Source organism: Thamnophis sirtalis, unplaced genomic scaffold, assembly GCF_051295495.1.
Source record: "Thamnophis sirtalis isolate CommonGarterSnake01/CBP01778 unplaced genomic scaffold, rThaSir2_p1.2 scaffold_12, whole genome shotgun sequence".
Classification (NCBI taxonomy): Eukaryota; Metazoa; Chordata; class Lepidosauria; order Squamata; family Natricidae; genus Thamnophis; species Thamnophis sirtalis.
In genome coordinates this window covers 1782020-1798499 of record NW_028261392.1, presented here as the reverse complement: position 1 = coordinate 1798499, position 16480 = coordinate 1782020, and the positions used below count along the sequence as shown (strand labels likewise).

The 16480-nt window shown below is 43.2% G+C and overlaps 1 protein-coding gene across 1 annotated transcript in view; it reads left to right on the top strand.

Annotated features, from left to right (window-relative positions):
• Window positions 1–2026: 2026 nt before the first annotated feature.
• GTF2F2 (general transcription factor IIF subunit 2) overlaps window positions 2027–16480 on the top strand; it is a 65563-nt gene continuing 51109 nt past the window's right edge. The window contains 5 exon segments of the mRNA XM_087726494.1: window positions 2027–2181; window positions 11533–11606; window positions 12475–12493; window positions 14919–14973; window positions 14976–15062. Coding sequence (XP_087582620.1) covers window positions 2116–2181; window positions 11533–11606; window positions 12475–12493; window positions 14919–14973; window positions 14976–15062 — 301 coding nt within the window. The 5' untranslated portion in view covers window positions 2027–2115.

Sequence of the window (16480 nt, the reverse complement as noted above, 5' to 3'; positions counted from 1 at the left end):
TTTAGCTCTCATCAGCTTGCTGGGATTCAAATTTGGGCTGCTTACATATTAGGCAGTTGTATTAACCTCTAAGCCACGAGTTCTCCTCCCTTTGTCAGATGAGGCAGGGGAGGGGTTAAGTGTTTTTTCTTCTGTCAAAGCACCTGGTCTGCCCAAATATGGGAGGCAATAGCAATAGTAATAGCAGTTAGACTTATATTTGTATTTGTATTTGTTTATTATTTATAGGCCGCCCTTTTCCCTGAGGGGACTCAGGGCGGCTTACAATTTATGGGGAGGGGAATACAAGACAAGACATGAGACAGTACATAAGTAAAAATAGAACACAACATTCATTCATCATTCGGGTGGGGACGGATTAGAATCTTTATCCCCAGGCCTGACGGGATAGCCAGGTCTTGAGGGCTGTGCGGAAGGTCTGGACTGTGGTGAGGGTGCGAATCTCCACGGGGAGATCGTTCCAAAGGGTCGGAGCTACTACTGAAAAGGCTCTCCTCCGCGTAGTTGCCAGTCGACACTGACTGGCAGATGGAACTCGGAGGCGGCCTAATCTGTGTGATCTAATAGGTATATACCACTTCATAGGGCTTCATAGAGGCAGCATGATGGCTTCCCTTTCGCCTGTCAGCCCCACTCCAGGAGCCTCCCAGGCAGTCGCTTACACGACAAACCATTTTGTGTTACGTTTTTGCTGATAAATAAATGAAGGGAGACTAGTATAGATCTATTTCAACTGACTCAGGTCATAAAGGGATAACTTGTGGTTAATACAACTGCCTAATATGTAAGCAACACACACACACACACACAATATCTGCACTGCCAATGTTAAGTGAATTTGGCTTCCACATTGAATTTGCTTGTCAGATGTTCTTGGAAAAAAATCAATATTTATCTATTTGGTATACATCGTTGTGTAATAATTTTGTTTGTACAATTTTCTCATAGTCCAGGGTGTCCGAAGGCACCACAGGTTAACTAGCTAGCTAACTAACTAACAATCCTAGTGAAGAAGGGGCTGTTGGCATGTTTTAGTATTAGCTCATTTGTATCTTCCGAAGTGTTTTTCGCTTTTTGCTACGTGTCCTTGCTAAATGTCAGATTGTTCTGATCCTTCCAGGGAAAAAAAAAAGGCTTTTGCCCTGACATTTTATTGCTTTACTCACGGGCAAAAATGTCAAAGTTAGGTTTGCTGGCAAGATAAGGTCACCAGTCACCTTGTGGGACATCATCTTCCCCCAAAGAGCCGTTCTTTCAGTAGCGTCAGTCCTTCAAAAACGAGGCATAAACTGGAGAGAAGAAAAAGAGAAAAAAGGTGATAAATAAATTGCAAAATGACCAGGGATGATGCATGCATTTTCAAAGTGCGTCAATAAAAAGAATAGTTAAGGCAGTGTTTCTCAACCTTGGCAACTTGAAGATGTCTGGACTTCAAGTCCCAGAATTCCCCAGCCAGCATTCGCTGGCTGGGGAATTCTGGGACTTCAAGTCCAGACATCTTCAAGTTGCCAAGGTTGAGAAACACTGAGTTAAGGAATACCATGAAAAATTATTCATAAAACATTTTCTTAATCTAATCATCAAAGCAACCGAAAACATCAGCAAAATTAGCCAATTTAACAGATTGACAAGAGTTGGGACCTTGTAGGTCATCTAGTCCAACCCCGCGCCCAAGCAGGGCACCCTACACAATTAAATTAAATTAATGCGAAGCACAACACGCACACGTGGCTCATGCCAACCTCCCTGTTGCAGCCCTTTAATACCCGAAGCCAAAAATTGCAACTTTATTTCTTTAAAAAAAAGGGTCAATTATTATTCTTTTTAAAGGGGGGGAGGGGTTTGCAGAAAGCTGCGGCTCCGCCCCTTCCCGCACGCAGAGCCTTGGCTCCTCCCTCTTTCCCCCTCGCCAGGCCCTTCCTTTTGTGGCCACGCCCCGTCGAACGCCGCCTCGGGCGTACGTAGGCCGGCTTACGCGTTCCGGCACTGAAGCGTCTCTCTCTTTTTTTTGGTTTTTTGACTCCGGCGGGAACCCGTCGCCGTTGGTCCGTCGCCGATTGCGGTCCGGGCGGCTGCCTTGGCTCTTTGCGGCCGGTGAAAAAAGAGTCCGCCGCCATGAGCGAGAAGGGGGAGCTGGATCTGACCGGCGCCAAGCAGAACACGGGGATGTGGCTGGTGAAGGTGAGCCTCGGGGGCCGGAGGAGAGGTCCCCGCCCGGGGGGAAGGAGGCTGGGGACCGGGGATGCTTCCTTTTCCCCTTTGGGGGGCGGGGAGTGGGGGGGTGAAACGACAGTTCGCCTGCGGAATTCCCCGCCACAAGGCGCAGTCAGGGTAAGGCTGCGGGTTCCCCAGGAGGAGAGCTGGGCTCCTGAAGGCGGGCGGGTCCGCCCAGGGGAGCCTCCATGGTCAGGAGCAGTGCACCTTGGGGGACAAGGGTGCGTTTTATGGCTGATGAAGAAGACTTGGGTGCCCCTTGCTGTACCATTTTGCCCGGGGGTTGGGTTGGGGGGTAAAGCTCCATAGAAATGCAGGGGGGTCCTCGAAACCTACGAGGAGGGGGTGTCCTCGAAACCTACGACCACCTTTGGAGGAACCCAGATGGCCGTCGTTAAGCGAGATGGGGGTTGAATGAGGTTTCCAAACACCCCCCCCCCCATGTTTTACAACCTTGCTTGCCCCACCATCGTTAAGTAACTTGCCGCAGTTCATTTAGTGACACGGTCGTTAAGTGAATCTGGCTCCTCCCTTGACTTTGCTCGTCAGATGGTCGCAAAATGTAACAACCGCCCCCCCGGGACACCGTAACCGTCATAAGTACGAATCCATTGCCGGGCATTTGTATTTCGAGCACGTGACCCTGGGGATGCTGCCACAGTCGTAAGAGTGAAAAACAGTCATATAACTTGTGAAAACGGAGCATTCTCAACAATGTAAGGCTTTTAAAAAGGGCAGTGATAAATAGCATCCTATTGCAAGGCATAGTGCAGGTAGTCCTCGACATACGACCACAATAGAGGCCAACATTTCTGTTGTTGAGTGAGATGTGTGTTAAGTAAGTTTTGTCCCATGTTATGACTTTTCATGCCACCGTTTTTAAGTGAATCACTGCAGTTGATATTAGTAACACGGTTGTTAAGTGAATCCGGCTTCCCCATTGACTTCGCTTGTCAAAAGTTTGCAAAAGGGGATCGCACCACCTTGGGACACACACACACTGCAACGGTCATAAGTATGAACCAATTGCCAAGCATCCAAATTTTGATCCCATGAACGTGGGGCTGCTACAAAGCTCATAAGTGTGAAAAATGCTCCTGTCACTTTTTCTAGTGCCGTTGTAACTTACAGTCGCTAAATATTGTAAATCGAGGACTGCCTGTACAAGAAATCAGCATATGTTCATCTATTTCATCTTATTTTACTGGATAAGGATATCTTTCTTAATGGTGGCAGTGCAATAGTCATCATATCTACTTGACTTCAGGAAAGGATTTGACAAGGAGATTGGACAGCTATTTGTCCGGAATTGGATAGGGTCTCTTGCTTGAGCAGAGGGCTGGACTAGAAGACCTCTGAGGTCCCTTTCAACTTTATTATCCTATTATTGTTTCATTTTCCTGATTGTCCAGAACATGCATACACATAAAAATATTGTTTACTGAGCCTGTCGCATCAACTCAAGTGAGTTTTCTGAAAAAGAACCGATTTACATTCTGATTATGAATATACTTCGGAGTGAGGTTTTTTGTTTTTGTTTTGCATTGTACAATTATATAATCAATCTAAATTACTAGCAATCTTCATCAAGCAGAACCCGGGAACAAGCCATACAGAAGAAAAAATGTTCTGGTCTGAGCCGAACATTAAATCTGGAAAAAATAATATTTTGGTGGTTCACTAACTCCAATTAAGCTTAATTAGGTAGCATATCTAATAGGTGCAGGAGATTGAAATCTGAAATTGTATAGCTCTTTTTTAGATTGGGAAAAATTCTTTTCTGAAATGAGATTTCACCCGGGGCGGCTATATATATATATAGAGCCCTTTTCAGCACGTAGAATCTGCATTTCACTTTTGTAAAATCTTTACATGAGACTAGTTGAATTTCATTTGATTTATAAATCATTGGCTACAGTTCTTTATTATTACTCTTACGCTAATCACGCAGTGTATGCACGAATATTCATAATTGTATGCATTAATCAGTATAATGAGTTAATATTTTAAGTATTTAGTATTTATAACAAATTAATAATATTCTAGAAAACTTCATATTTTAAATCCCTATTTATTTACACATGTACCCACACAAATCTTTTTTCAATGTTTCCTCTTGTATTTGTCAATGTTTAGAGTAGTTCATAAAAGAGGAAAAACACAAGCAGAACAAACTTCAAACAGAAGTATCATTATTTGGTTTGCAGAAAAAGAAAGGTGTAAATAAAAGAGCAAAAAGCAACCTTTTGGCTACTAAATATCACATCGAATGTTTGAGGTTTCTGGAGCAAGAGATACAAATTGAATGAGTGGTTGTTTGAGATGCAACACTGGGAAGGATGTGTATCTCATGTGGACAGAATTAAGATTTTTCCTTCTCCCGGGATCCTTTTTTAAGATGATAAAAGATGTGAGATTAGGATTTATTCAGATTTCCCCCAACCCCAGATGCTTTAATCCTATTATAAGAATGTCATAGCATGTGTGGTTTTTGACTGCAAGGCCGAGGAATTGCACATTAATTTTCAGCAGTTGTAGTTAAAAAAAACTACTTTCCTTTAGGAACCTATAAAGCCCTTCATGGTATTGGACCTGGGTACTTGAGAGACCGCCTGCTGCCAATTACCTCCCAAAGACCCGTTAGATCACACAGGGTCGGCCTCCTCCGGGTTCCGTCCACCAGCCAATGCCATCTGGCTACCACCCGGGGGAGGGCCTTCTCTGTGGCAGCTCCGGCCCTTTGGAACGAACTCCCCGCGGAGATCCGGACCCTCACCTCTCTCCAGGCCTTCCGGAAAGCCATCAAAACCTGGTTGTGCCGGCAGGCTTGGGGTCGATGAGTTCCCCTCCCCTCTCGACCTGTATGGCTGTATGATTCTTGTTTATTTTAATCACGTGTATTGTGTTTGTATCTCCTTTCCCCCTTTGAGTTGTTCGCTGCCCTGAGTCCCTCCCGGAGAAGGGCGGCATACAAATAAACTAAATCTGAATCTGAAAAAAAACCTCTGAGCTGTTTTGGACCTAACAGGCCTCATTGATTGATTTTTGACTTCTAGGTTTCAAAAGGATGCGCTTTGCTGCTTTCTTCCTCCTCCTTTCGAGTATCTTTTACTCAGCAGTCAGGAGGAAGGCATGAAAAAGTAGCAGCAGAAGATGGCAAATACAGCAGTGAGTAGCCTCTTGTGTCTCCGCTAGCATCATGTGTAAAGCTGCAGAATTGAGTTTCTGTCATGAGGTAGTTAACATCATATTATACCTAATAAAACTTGAAGAGGTCAAAATTATACAGGTCTCAGGTCTGAGAATTAGGAGAATGTTTTTTTTTTAATGATTGAGGTAATCCTTGGAGGCCAAATCTTTCCAAGCTTCTGCTGTCTTCCTTGGCAAGAAGAGTTTAGCCAAGCTTAGGTGGACGTGAGGGATGCTTGGTGCTCTCTGAGCTTGGTGGTTTTCTTGTTTCATTATCCAAACTGTCCTAGCACTGATGATGTTACCTAGTTGGGTAATGGAATATCTGCAAGCTCCCAGAGCACTAAGGACCCCTCATTTCAACCCTGGGCAACAAATGTTCTCCTTAGGTGGACATACCATGTGTGTGTGTGTTTGTGTGTATATGTGTATATGTGTGTGTGTTGATAGATAGGTACAAGATAGATATAACACAGATAGATAAGATACAAGATAGATATAACAGACAGGCAGATAGATAGATTAGATAACTACAAGGTAGATATAACATGATGATAGATAGATAGATAGATAGATAGATAGATAGATAGATAGATAGATAGATAGATAGATAGATAGATAGATAGATAGATGATAGATAGATGTATAAAAGATTCAATGAGACATTGTCTGCAGTGGGCATTGTTTTTGATAGAATACAATAAATGTCAGTTTCTGCTTAAAAAAAACCCATCCTATATTGCTGTCATGTTACCGCAGGATGCTGCCAAGGGCAATAAATGCAGGCCAGTTGCCAAATGCTTAAATGCAATCACGTGACTGTGGGGAGGGGGGGCGAGGCTAGTCATCAGAACTTCAAATCAGGGTTGTTTAGTCCATTTTGGGGGGTCCAGTTATCTGCAGTCCAGTGGTTCTAATCTCACTGGCTCAGGGTTGACTCAGCCTTCCATCTTTCCGAGGTGGGTAAAATGAGGACCCGGATTGTTGTTGGGGGCGATATGCTGACTCTGTAAACTGCTTGGAGAGGGCTGAAAGCCCTATGAAGTGGTATATAAGTCTCACTGCTATTGCTATTTCTATTGATTAGTTTCCATTAGTTGCTTCTTGTTTTGCCCTCAGGTGCTTTGGAGAACAGGCTGACCCCCCCTCCTCTCCGTGGCAGCCCCTCAAATATTGTAAGACTGCTATCATGTCACCCCCTGGTCTTTCTTTTCATTAAACTAGGCAAACCCTATTCCTGCAGCCATTCTTTGTATGAGTTTATTATAGTGTGGCTTGTGTTGTGTATTTTGATTGTATTCAGCTATGTTAATTGCAGGTTCAGTTTTAATCTTAGTATGGAGGTCAACCTATTCCACCCCCACCCCCCCAAGGTCCTTTCCAACTCTGTTGTTCTGTTCTAATCTGATTTTACAGAGAATTGCTCTGAAGAATTCCCCACCTTTGTCTCCCCCCCCCCCCCCCCAGTTCCTTGTTTGTTTGATGGATTGTTTTATTGGTTTTCCTTTACGTATCATTCTGGGCTCCCTCCGAAGGAAGAAGACCATGGAAATGAATCATGCGGTGACAGTTTTATAACATTCTGCTTGACACAATCCAGTTGGAAATTCTACAACAAGGGAGCTACTAAATTATTATACAGCTGGGGGGTTGTGGGGGGGGGGAATAGAGGTCGATTCTTTCTTTCTCTTTTCTTTAACAACCATCAAGAGCTTCCGCTCCTGTCAGTTTATAGTGGAAGGTGCGTCCACTCCTGAACTGTTCTTTGTCTCCTCCAAAATCTGGGGAAAATCTTTTTTTATAAAATTATTATATATCTTTTTTTAAAATTATCACTTTACAGGTAGTCTTCGACTTACGACCCCAATTGAACCCAAGCGTTCTGCTAAGCAGGATAGTTTTTAAGTGAATTTGCCCCATTTTATGACCTATCTTGCCCCCGTTGTTAAGTGAATCACAGCGGATGTTAACGGTAATTATAGGACCCTGGCTTCCCCCTTGACTTTGCTTGGTCACAAAATGGGATCACATGACCCTGGGACACCACAGCCGTCATAAATCTGAGTCAGTCGTCAAGCGTCTGAATTTTGAACAGGTGGCTGTAGGGACGTTGCAATGGTGATAAGTGTGAGAAACGTAACATAAGTCACTTTTTTTCAGTGCCATTCAGAGGACTTTAAACCAATCGATAAGAAAAGAGAAAGAATTCCTACAGATGATGGAAAGAGAAAGGGGGTTCTTTCTCAAAGGGAAGAGAAGGGAGCTTGTGGCAGAACGTGTGGGCTACTGCAAAAGCAGAGATCAGAGGATTAGCTACCACTTATAGAGTGCTGGAAAAAAAAAGAAAAAGAAACAGGACTAAAAGTCTTTGGAAGAAAAATAGAAAGAACTTGAATTAGGGTTACAAAAGGAACCATCCCCAAGAAAACATGAACTGGGATCTGAAAGAGACACCTATAACAATAGAAAAAGAAAGGAAGGGAAGAAGGAAGGAAAGGAGGGGAGGAAGGAAGTAGAGAATGGAGGGACGAAGGAAAGGAGGGGAGGGTAGAAGAGAGAGGAAGAGAAGGAGAGAAAGTAGGAGAGGAAGAAGAAGTGTGGAGGAGAGGTAAGGGAAGAAGAAAGAGGTAAGGGAAGGTGGATAGAAGGGAGAGAAAAAGAAGAAGAGGGAGGAAGAGAAAGAAAGAAGGAGAGAAGGTAGGAAGGAGAAGAAAAAGGATAGGAGTAGGGAAGAGGTAAGGGAAGGAAGAAGGGGACGGAGACGAGGAAGGAAGGAAGTAGAAAAGAAAGGGAGGGAGAAAAGAAAAGAAAGAGAAAACGAGGTGGTGTCTTAGCAGGTGTGAAGGATGGTAAACAAAGCATTTTAAACTATACCTTATAACCTTCCAAATGGAATTTTAATAATGTAAGAATGGCAAAGAAAAAGAATAATTATGTGAATGTATATCTATAATCTGTATGAAAGAGAATAAATGACAGTAAAAATATAAAGCATAATATAGGTAAATAATATTTGGTCATAAGTAGCTAAGTATAAATAAACAAAGAATTATACATAAAAATGGATAACGAATAAGGAGATTATGAATGAAAGATAGAAATGTATAGTAGGGAAAACACTAACTGCAAAGAAACCGATTCGGAACTGCAGTATGATATACGATGGAACTTATTGTTCCTATGTTGTTTTTAAGTTATGTGTTTGTTTTTGTTGATGTGCTTATGTGTTTAAAATAAAATAAAAAATTATCAAGGGGAAAAAAAAGAAATCGAATGGAGCTGATTAAACACAAACATTATGGAACAAGATGAATTGGTGCAACAAATAATAAAATGAAGCAAAACTTTTTTTGAAAACGCTAATCAACCGGGAAGGTGGTTAGCCTACAGATTTAAGAAAAAGAAAAGAAATGGATAATAATTTTACAGGACGAAGAAGGTACACTACATTGCCAAATGGAAAAGAAAAAAGATATAATGCATGGTTTCTACAAGACGCTATACGGCCATGAAAAAAATGCCAGAGGAAAAAAAACAATACAATATTTGGATAAACAAACTGTTGTAAGTCGAGTGTGGCCCTATGCTCCTTTGGGGGATCTGGAGTGATCCAGCTAGAGAATTGGATTTGTGCTCTAATTGATTCCATTTTTCTTGCGTGGCTTGTCTTAGAAGTTGAAGCCTTTCGCTGTAAACATTCCTGGTGCAAGAGGAGAGACACTAATACTGCCTTGCAAACAAGAGCAGAAATCGATGTTAACTTAATACAGCAACCAGTCATTGCCTTTTATTTGCCCCAATGAAGAAAAGTGTGCTTTATAAACTTGCGGGAGAAAGGAGGACGGTGTTTTAGAGGGAAATAAGCCTATTATTATATTTCACAGCTGCTTTCTAAAGTCTTGCCTTCCCTGGCCGGCTACTACCAGAAATCTCATTTTTCTAAAAATTTCTTAGCACCCTGTGGCATTTGGTTGACTTTGGGTAGAAACTGTGGCAAGAAAGGTTGTAAAATGGGGCAAAACTCACATAAATATTTGTCTTGCTGAAAAACAGACATTTTGGGCTCAATTGTGGTCATATGTCAAGGACTACACACACACACACACTTATGCTGGTCGTCTTGTATTTGGGTCTTTTCCCATGTAAGATTGAGATTGTCTTGGCAACGTTTCAGCGAGGTCTCACTCGCCATCTTCAGGCTGGGTTTGGGGCTTAAAGTGTGGTCGGAGTTGCCGTCCCTCTACAAATCTTGGTGGGGTGTGTGTGTGTGTGTGTGTGTGGAGTGCTGGCCCCGTTTCAGCAAGTGGATTGATTGGATGTGTGGCTGTATCATGATTGGTAGATTGGTGCTGATTGGTGTTGGCTGTGGGTGCATGTTGTTTTGTGTTGTAACGGCCTGGGTGGTGTGTGTGTGTGTGTGTGTGTGTGTGTGTGTGTGTGTGTGTGTAGATAGATAGATAGATAGATAGATAGATAGATAGATAGATAATAGATAGATAGATAGATAGATAGATAGATAGATAGATAGATAGATGATAGATATAACAGACAGGCAGATAGATAGATTAGATAACTACAAGATAGATGATAGATAGATAGATAGATAGATAGATAGATAGATAGATAGATAGATAGATAGATAGATTAGATGATAGATAGATGATAGATATAACAGACAGGCAGATAGATAGATTAGATAACTACAAGATAGATATAACATAGATGATAGATAGATAGATAGATAGATGATGATAGATAGATAGATAGATAGATAAGATAGATAGATAGATAGATAGATAGATAGATAGATAGATAGATAGATAGATAGATAGATAGATAGATGATAGATATAACAGACAGGCAGATAGATAGATTAGATAACTACAAGATAGATGATAGATAGATAGATAGATAGATAGATAGATAGATAGATAGATAGATAGATAGATAGATAGATAGACAGACAGACAGACAGACAGACAGACAGACAGACAGACAGATAGATAGATAGATAGATAGATAGATAAGATAAGATAAGATATGTATAAAAGATTCACTGAGACATTGTCTGCAGTGGGCATTGTTTTTGATAGAATACAATAAATGTCAGTTTCTGCTTAAAAAAACCCCATCCTATATTGCTGTCATGTTACCGTAGGATGCTGCCAAGGGCAATAAATGCAGGCCAGTTGCCAAATGCCTAAATGCAATCACGTGACTGTGGGGAGGGGGGGCGAGGCTAGTCATCAGAACTTCAAATCAGGGTTGTTTAGTCCATTTTGGGTGGGGGGGGTCTGTTGTAACTTTGAACTAGTGCTAAGTGACTGGCTGGACTAAGACGACTATATGGACATGTTACTATGTGTTTACTAATAGCTTTTATTTGGACTGGCACATCCTATCTGATGGTTGCCTCGGTCTGTATCCTAAACAAATGACCCCTTGGGAACCCCATATCAAAACTTTATGTCTAGCCAGAATTTGCAAACAACATTTAATAGGACACAGTGCTTGAGCCAAATGGTTTGGTTGAGATTGGCCTATGTGGGACTAATTGGGGTAGATTTTAGGGGTGACACCAAAATATAATTTTTTTAAATCCATATATTAAATTACTTTATTTTATTATTTTATTCCAATCTCATTTTAAAGTGTATTCCGATTTCATTTTAAAGTGTATTTTATCGGAGTTTGGTGATACTTTGAGTTTGGAACTCTGCACTTTGATACGGCCCATGGACTAATCAATAAAGTGAACTAAGTATGATATTAAATAGCTTTCATCGTTGGCCTTTCGCTTCCCTAGGCGGCTTTTAAAATTCTGAAATGGCGTATAACGTGTGTGTGTTAGCAAATACTAAATTGCCCTGCTTTGAAAACCACTTATTTTCCTGTTAGGGAGGAGGCCTTGAGATGCTCATGGATCGATGGTGTCCCATCAAATCATCTTCAACTCCTGGTGACCACTTCGGAAGATTTTTCTCCCATGTTTTTTTTCCCCAGGTCTACAGTACATCCATGGCTATTGCAACTAACCCCCTCTTACCTTGATGCTGGTTTATTCCCAATGTTTGGCTCTTTGTGGCAGATTTTTCTTCATGGTCCTTTTTTTTCTCCTCCTCCTTTCAGGTCCCAAAATACCTGTCTCAGCAATGGAACAAAGCTTTAGGAAGAGGCGAAGTAGGGAAGCTAAGAATCGCCAAGTAAGAAAGTTTATGTTTTACACATTCCAGCCTCTAAGTCAGTGTTTCTCAACCTTGGCCACTTGAAGATGTCCGGATTTCAACTCCCAGAATTCCCCAGCCAGCGAATGCTGGCTGGGGAATTCTGGGAGTTGAAGTCCGGATATCTTCAAGTGGCCAAGGTTGAGAAACACTGCTCTAAGTGATGGCTAACCTTTTTGTTGGCGCGTGCTAAAGGTGCAATGCACTCGTAACACCCCTCCATGTGCTCCGCACCCTGCACATGCACCCCTGACCTCCCCCCCCCCCCGTGCCTTATTTTGGGCGTAGTAGGCCTCCTTGCAGCCTCCCGGGACCTAAAACGGGCTGTGTAGGGGCGCCACATGACCCGCACTCCTCTGTCCCTGCACATACATGTGCAACACCCCCTCCCAGCATGTGCACGTGTCTCCTGCATGTGCCCTATCCCCCGCGCATGCACCGAAGAGGCCCAAAAATCAGCTGGCCAGCGGGAGGCGTATGAGCATGCCCAGTGGAGCTGAGCTGGGACGAGGGCTTGTTTGCCCGCGGAGAGGGCTCTGCGTGCCACCTGTGTCACGCGTGTTAAAGGTTTGCCATCACGGCTCCAAGGGCACTTTGGGGGAAGGAAGTTCCAGAATTTTAAGGCTGCGAAATGTAAGGCATCTCTTTTGCTTCCCAACTTAGCAAAGCATACCATAATAACATGAAGAATGGCCACCTCTTTGCAGCCTAAATAGCTGGACCTCCCATAAAAACAGCATCAAGCTGTTTTTAGAAATGTAAACATATTTTCGGAATGTATTGCTTGTGTTGTCATTGCTAGAAGAAAAATTAGCCCTAAAAATATCCTTGTTTGTTTCTTTTACAGAAATCAAGGACGAACAGAAGTAAGTTAACAGATCAACGACTATCCTTATGCATGCCTGTATTTTGATACGGAGTTGAGCTGAATCACCCTTGCCTCTTAGAATTCTATTTGCTTTTGCTTAGCCTCTTAGCTAAGGTCTCTCGTATTAAATCCGGGCCCACCCTAGACTCGTCGCGTTTCGAACCAGAACCTTCGTAAACCGCCTTTTAACAACGGGCAAGGCAATCTGGAAAAAACAAAGGAAAAAGGAAAAGATGAAAGCCAATTTTCCAAACGCTGGAAGCAAAAAAACAAAGAAATAAATTGACAGGTGCTTTCTTTATGAGGGAAGCCGATATTTTGGAATAAGAAGTGAGTTATCGTTATCGTATGCTGTCTTGTTGGACGTCGTAATTTGATTACTCACCGTGTCCCAAAGAAGGGGCAGGGGTGAAATTCAGCAGGTTCTGACAAGTTCTGGAGAACCAGTAGCGGAGATTTTGAGGAGTTCAAAGAACTGGCAAATACCACCTCTGGCTGGCCGCAGAGTGGGGAAGGAATGGAGAGTCCCACCTGGAGTGGGGTGGGAATGGGGATTTTGCAGTATCCTTCCCCTGCCATGCCCACCAAGCCATGCCCACAGAACCAGTAGTTAAAAAAAATTGAATTTTACCACTGGGAAAGGGATGGGCTAGAAATAGCTTTTGCAAAATAGTCAGCAGAATAAAACAATGGTTTCTTCAGTTCAGTTCCTTTATTTTATTTCCTGGGAAAATAAAATAGGGAAATGGAGCAGAAAAAAAAAGAATTAAGCAATAATAATAATAACAACAATAACAACAACAATTTTCAAGCCAAGGTTTAATTCAGAAGGGGGCTTTAAAAGCTAAAAGGGCCGAGAGACCAAAGGATCACACAGAAACAGAAACTGAATTTCCATCCATATTAACTCCGACCCAGCGGGCCCCACTCCGATCTGCCATTCTGGATTGAAATAAATCAGAATGAATACACAGCAATCAAATTATGTGCTTCTCCTTCGCAGCAATGGTGTGACGATGTATTAAATATATATCACATGCATTTTTGAGCGGCTCTGGAGGTGGCTTTTTAGCCATAAAATAAAGGATAGGTTTTTTGGGACGTTTGACTTGAAATTCTAGAGCCGAGGTGGCGCAGTGGTTAGAGTGCAGTACTGCAGCCACTTCAGCTGACTGTTATCTGCAATTCGGCGGTTCAAATCTCACCGGCTCAGGGTTGACTCAGCCTTCCGTCCTTCCGAGGTGGGTGAAATGAGGACCCGGATTGTTGTTGGGGGCGATATGCTGACTCTGTAAACCGCTTAGAGAGGGCTGAAAGCCCTATGAAGCGGTATATAAGTCTAACTGCTATTGGTATGTGGACAAGAGCAACTAGGATGATTGAAAGTCTGGGGGCTAAAAGATGTGAAGGATGGTTGGAGGAATTGGGTGTGGGCAGTCTAGAAAAAATAAGGACCAGGGGGGACATGATAGCAGGATTCCAATATTTGAGGGGCTTCCACAAAGAAGAGCGGGCCGAATTATTCTACAAAGCGCCAGAAGTCAGGGCAAGAAGCATCAATGGATGGCAACTAATCAAGGAGAGAAGCAACCTGGAACTAAGGAGAAACTTCCTGGCAGTGAGGACAATTTAGCCAGTGGAACCGCTTGCCACCAGAAGTTGTGTGTGCTCCATCACTGGAGGTTTTTAAGAAGAGACTGGACAGCCACTTGTCTGAAATGGTACTATGGGGTCTCCTGCTTGAACAGGGGGCTGGACTAGAAGACCTCCAAGGTCCCTTCCAGCCCTCTTCTGAGTCATGCCTCCCTGCCAGCTGCATGTGACGTAGCTATGAATTATCCCCTCAATTGTGTGAGATATTTCATGCCCTCGTCCAAAGGTATTTTAGAGAGGATGGTACAGATAGTCCTTGGCTTATGACCACAATTGTGCCCGAAATTAGTGTTGCTAAGGATGACATTTGTTAAGTCAGTTTTGCCCCGTTTTGCGACTTTCCTTGCCGCGGTCGTTAAGTGAATCATTGCAGTTTATCAATTTGGTAACCTGGTTGTTAAGTAAATCCGGCTTCCCCATTGATTTGGCTTGTCAGGAGGTGGCAAAAGGAGATCGCATGACCTTGGGGCGCTGCAACTGTCATAAGTACGAGTCAGTTGCCAAACAACTGAATTTTGATCACCTGATCATGGGGTTGCCTCAAGGTCATCTCTCCCTTTTTTTCAGTGCTGTTGTAACAAATGGCCACTCCACAAATGGTGGTTGGGAATCCAGATGTTGGTTTTATGAAATGCTGTTAAGATTTGGACTCTCCTTTGGTGGGAAACGACCAAAATTGTCTCCCACCCACCTCCAGATCTGGCCAGCACCCCACCCCATCCAGCCATTTCTTGGTCCTAAATGTCCAACGTCTGTTTCTGGTTCTTAAGGTCTCTTTCACCTTGAACGAAGATCTCGCCAGCATCAACAATATCGGGGGAAGGCCACGTCCATCAGTGCGCCAAGAGACCACCCTTTCCTTTTGCAAAACGTGGGGGGGCAGACCCTCACCGTCTTCACCGAGAGCTCCGGAGGTAAGTGGGAGGGCAGAGCCCCCGAAGCTTGCAAAACGGCAGGCGATGCTGTAAGAGAATCAAAAGTCCGGCTCCCAGCGTTTGAGATGCCCTTTGCTGTCTCCGGGTGAACTTGATTTTACGACCAGGTTTCAAGCATCCCGTGCTGAAGGGTGACAGTTAAAGGTGAAAGAGTCATCGAGCCTGGGGCACCTCTGGCCTCGTGTCATCTAGATCTCCAACAAAGCTTTGTCAGCAAGAAAAAACTAAGGTTCTCCTCTCCAAATGCACAGGGACAGTAAGTTGAGGGCTACCTGTAAATATTACATTTATATTAGACATTTCCTGACCCAACGAGGTACCATCATCAGTGCTGGTACTGATACTGACAGACTGTGAACTTCAACCGTTCAGGGCCATGACACAGAAGACAATAACAGGGCAAAGTGGACTTCTGGTGTCAGGTCATCTGGATCTCCAACAAAGCTTTGCCAGTGAGAAAAAACTAAGGTTCTCCTTTTAGGGGAGAAAAACGAAACGCACAGGGACAGTATAGGTGGTATCTTGTGCTCAACAGTAGTAACTGTGAGAGGGATCTTGGAGTCCTAGTGGACAACCATTTAAATATGAGGCAGCCGTGGGCAGCAGCTGCCAAAAAAGCCAACACAGTTCTAGGCTGCATCAACAGAGGGATAGAATCAAGATCACGTGAAGGGTTAATACCACTTTATGATGCCTTAGTAAGGCCACACTTGGAATACGGCATTCAGTTTTGGTTGCCACGATGTAGAAAAGATGTGGAGACTCTAGAAAGAGTGCAGAGAAGAGCAACAAAGAGGATTAGGGGACTGGAGGCTGAAACATAAGAAGAACGGTTGCAGGAACTGGGTATGTTTAGTTTAATGAAAAGAAGGACTAGGGGAGACAGGATAGAAGTCTTCCAATATCTCAGGGGCTGCCACAAAGAAGAGGGAGTCAAACTATTCTCCAAGGCAGGGTAGGACAAGAAGCAATGGGTGGAAACTAATCAAGGAAAGAAGCAACCTAGAACTAAGGAGAAATTTCCTACCAGTGAGGGCAATTAACCAGTTGAACAACTTGCCTCCAGAAGTCGTGAATGCCCCAACACAGGAAGTTTTTAAGAAGAAATTGGACAATCCTTGCCTGAAATGATGTAGCGTTTCCTGCCTAAGTAGGAGGTTGGTCTAGAAGACCTCCAAGGTCCCTTTCAATTCTAGTCTATTCCGTTCTGTTCTATTCTAGTCTACATTCTATTCTGCATTCTATTCTAGTCTCCCTTCTCTATTTTATATTTCCACTTCACTTCACTCCACGTACCCTTACTCCTACTGAAAATTTCCGTAAATTTCTAGGCATGAGTTACTCTTAAGCAGAAGGTTTCATACTCAGAGCTGTAGCTTCTCCCACACTTACTCAAC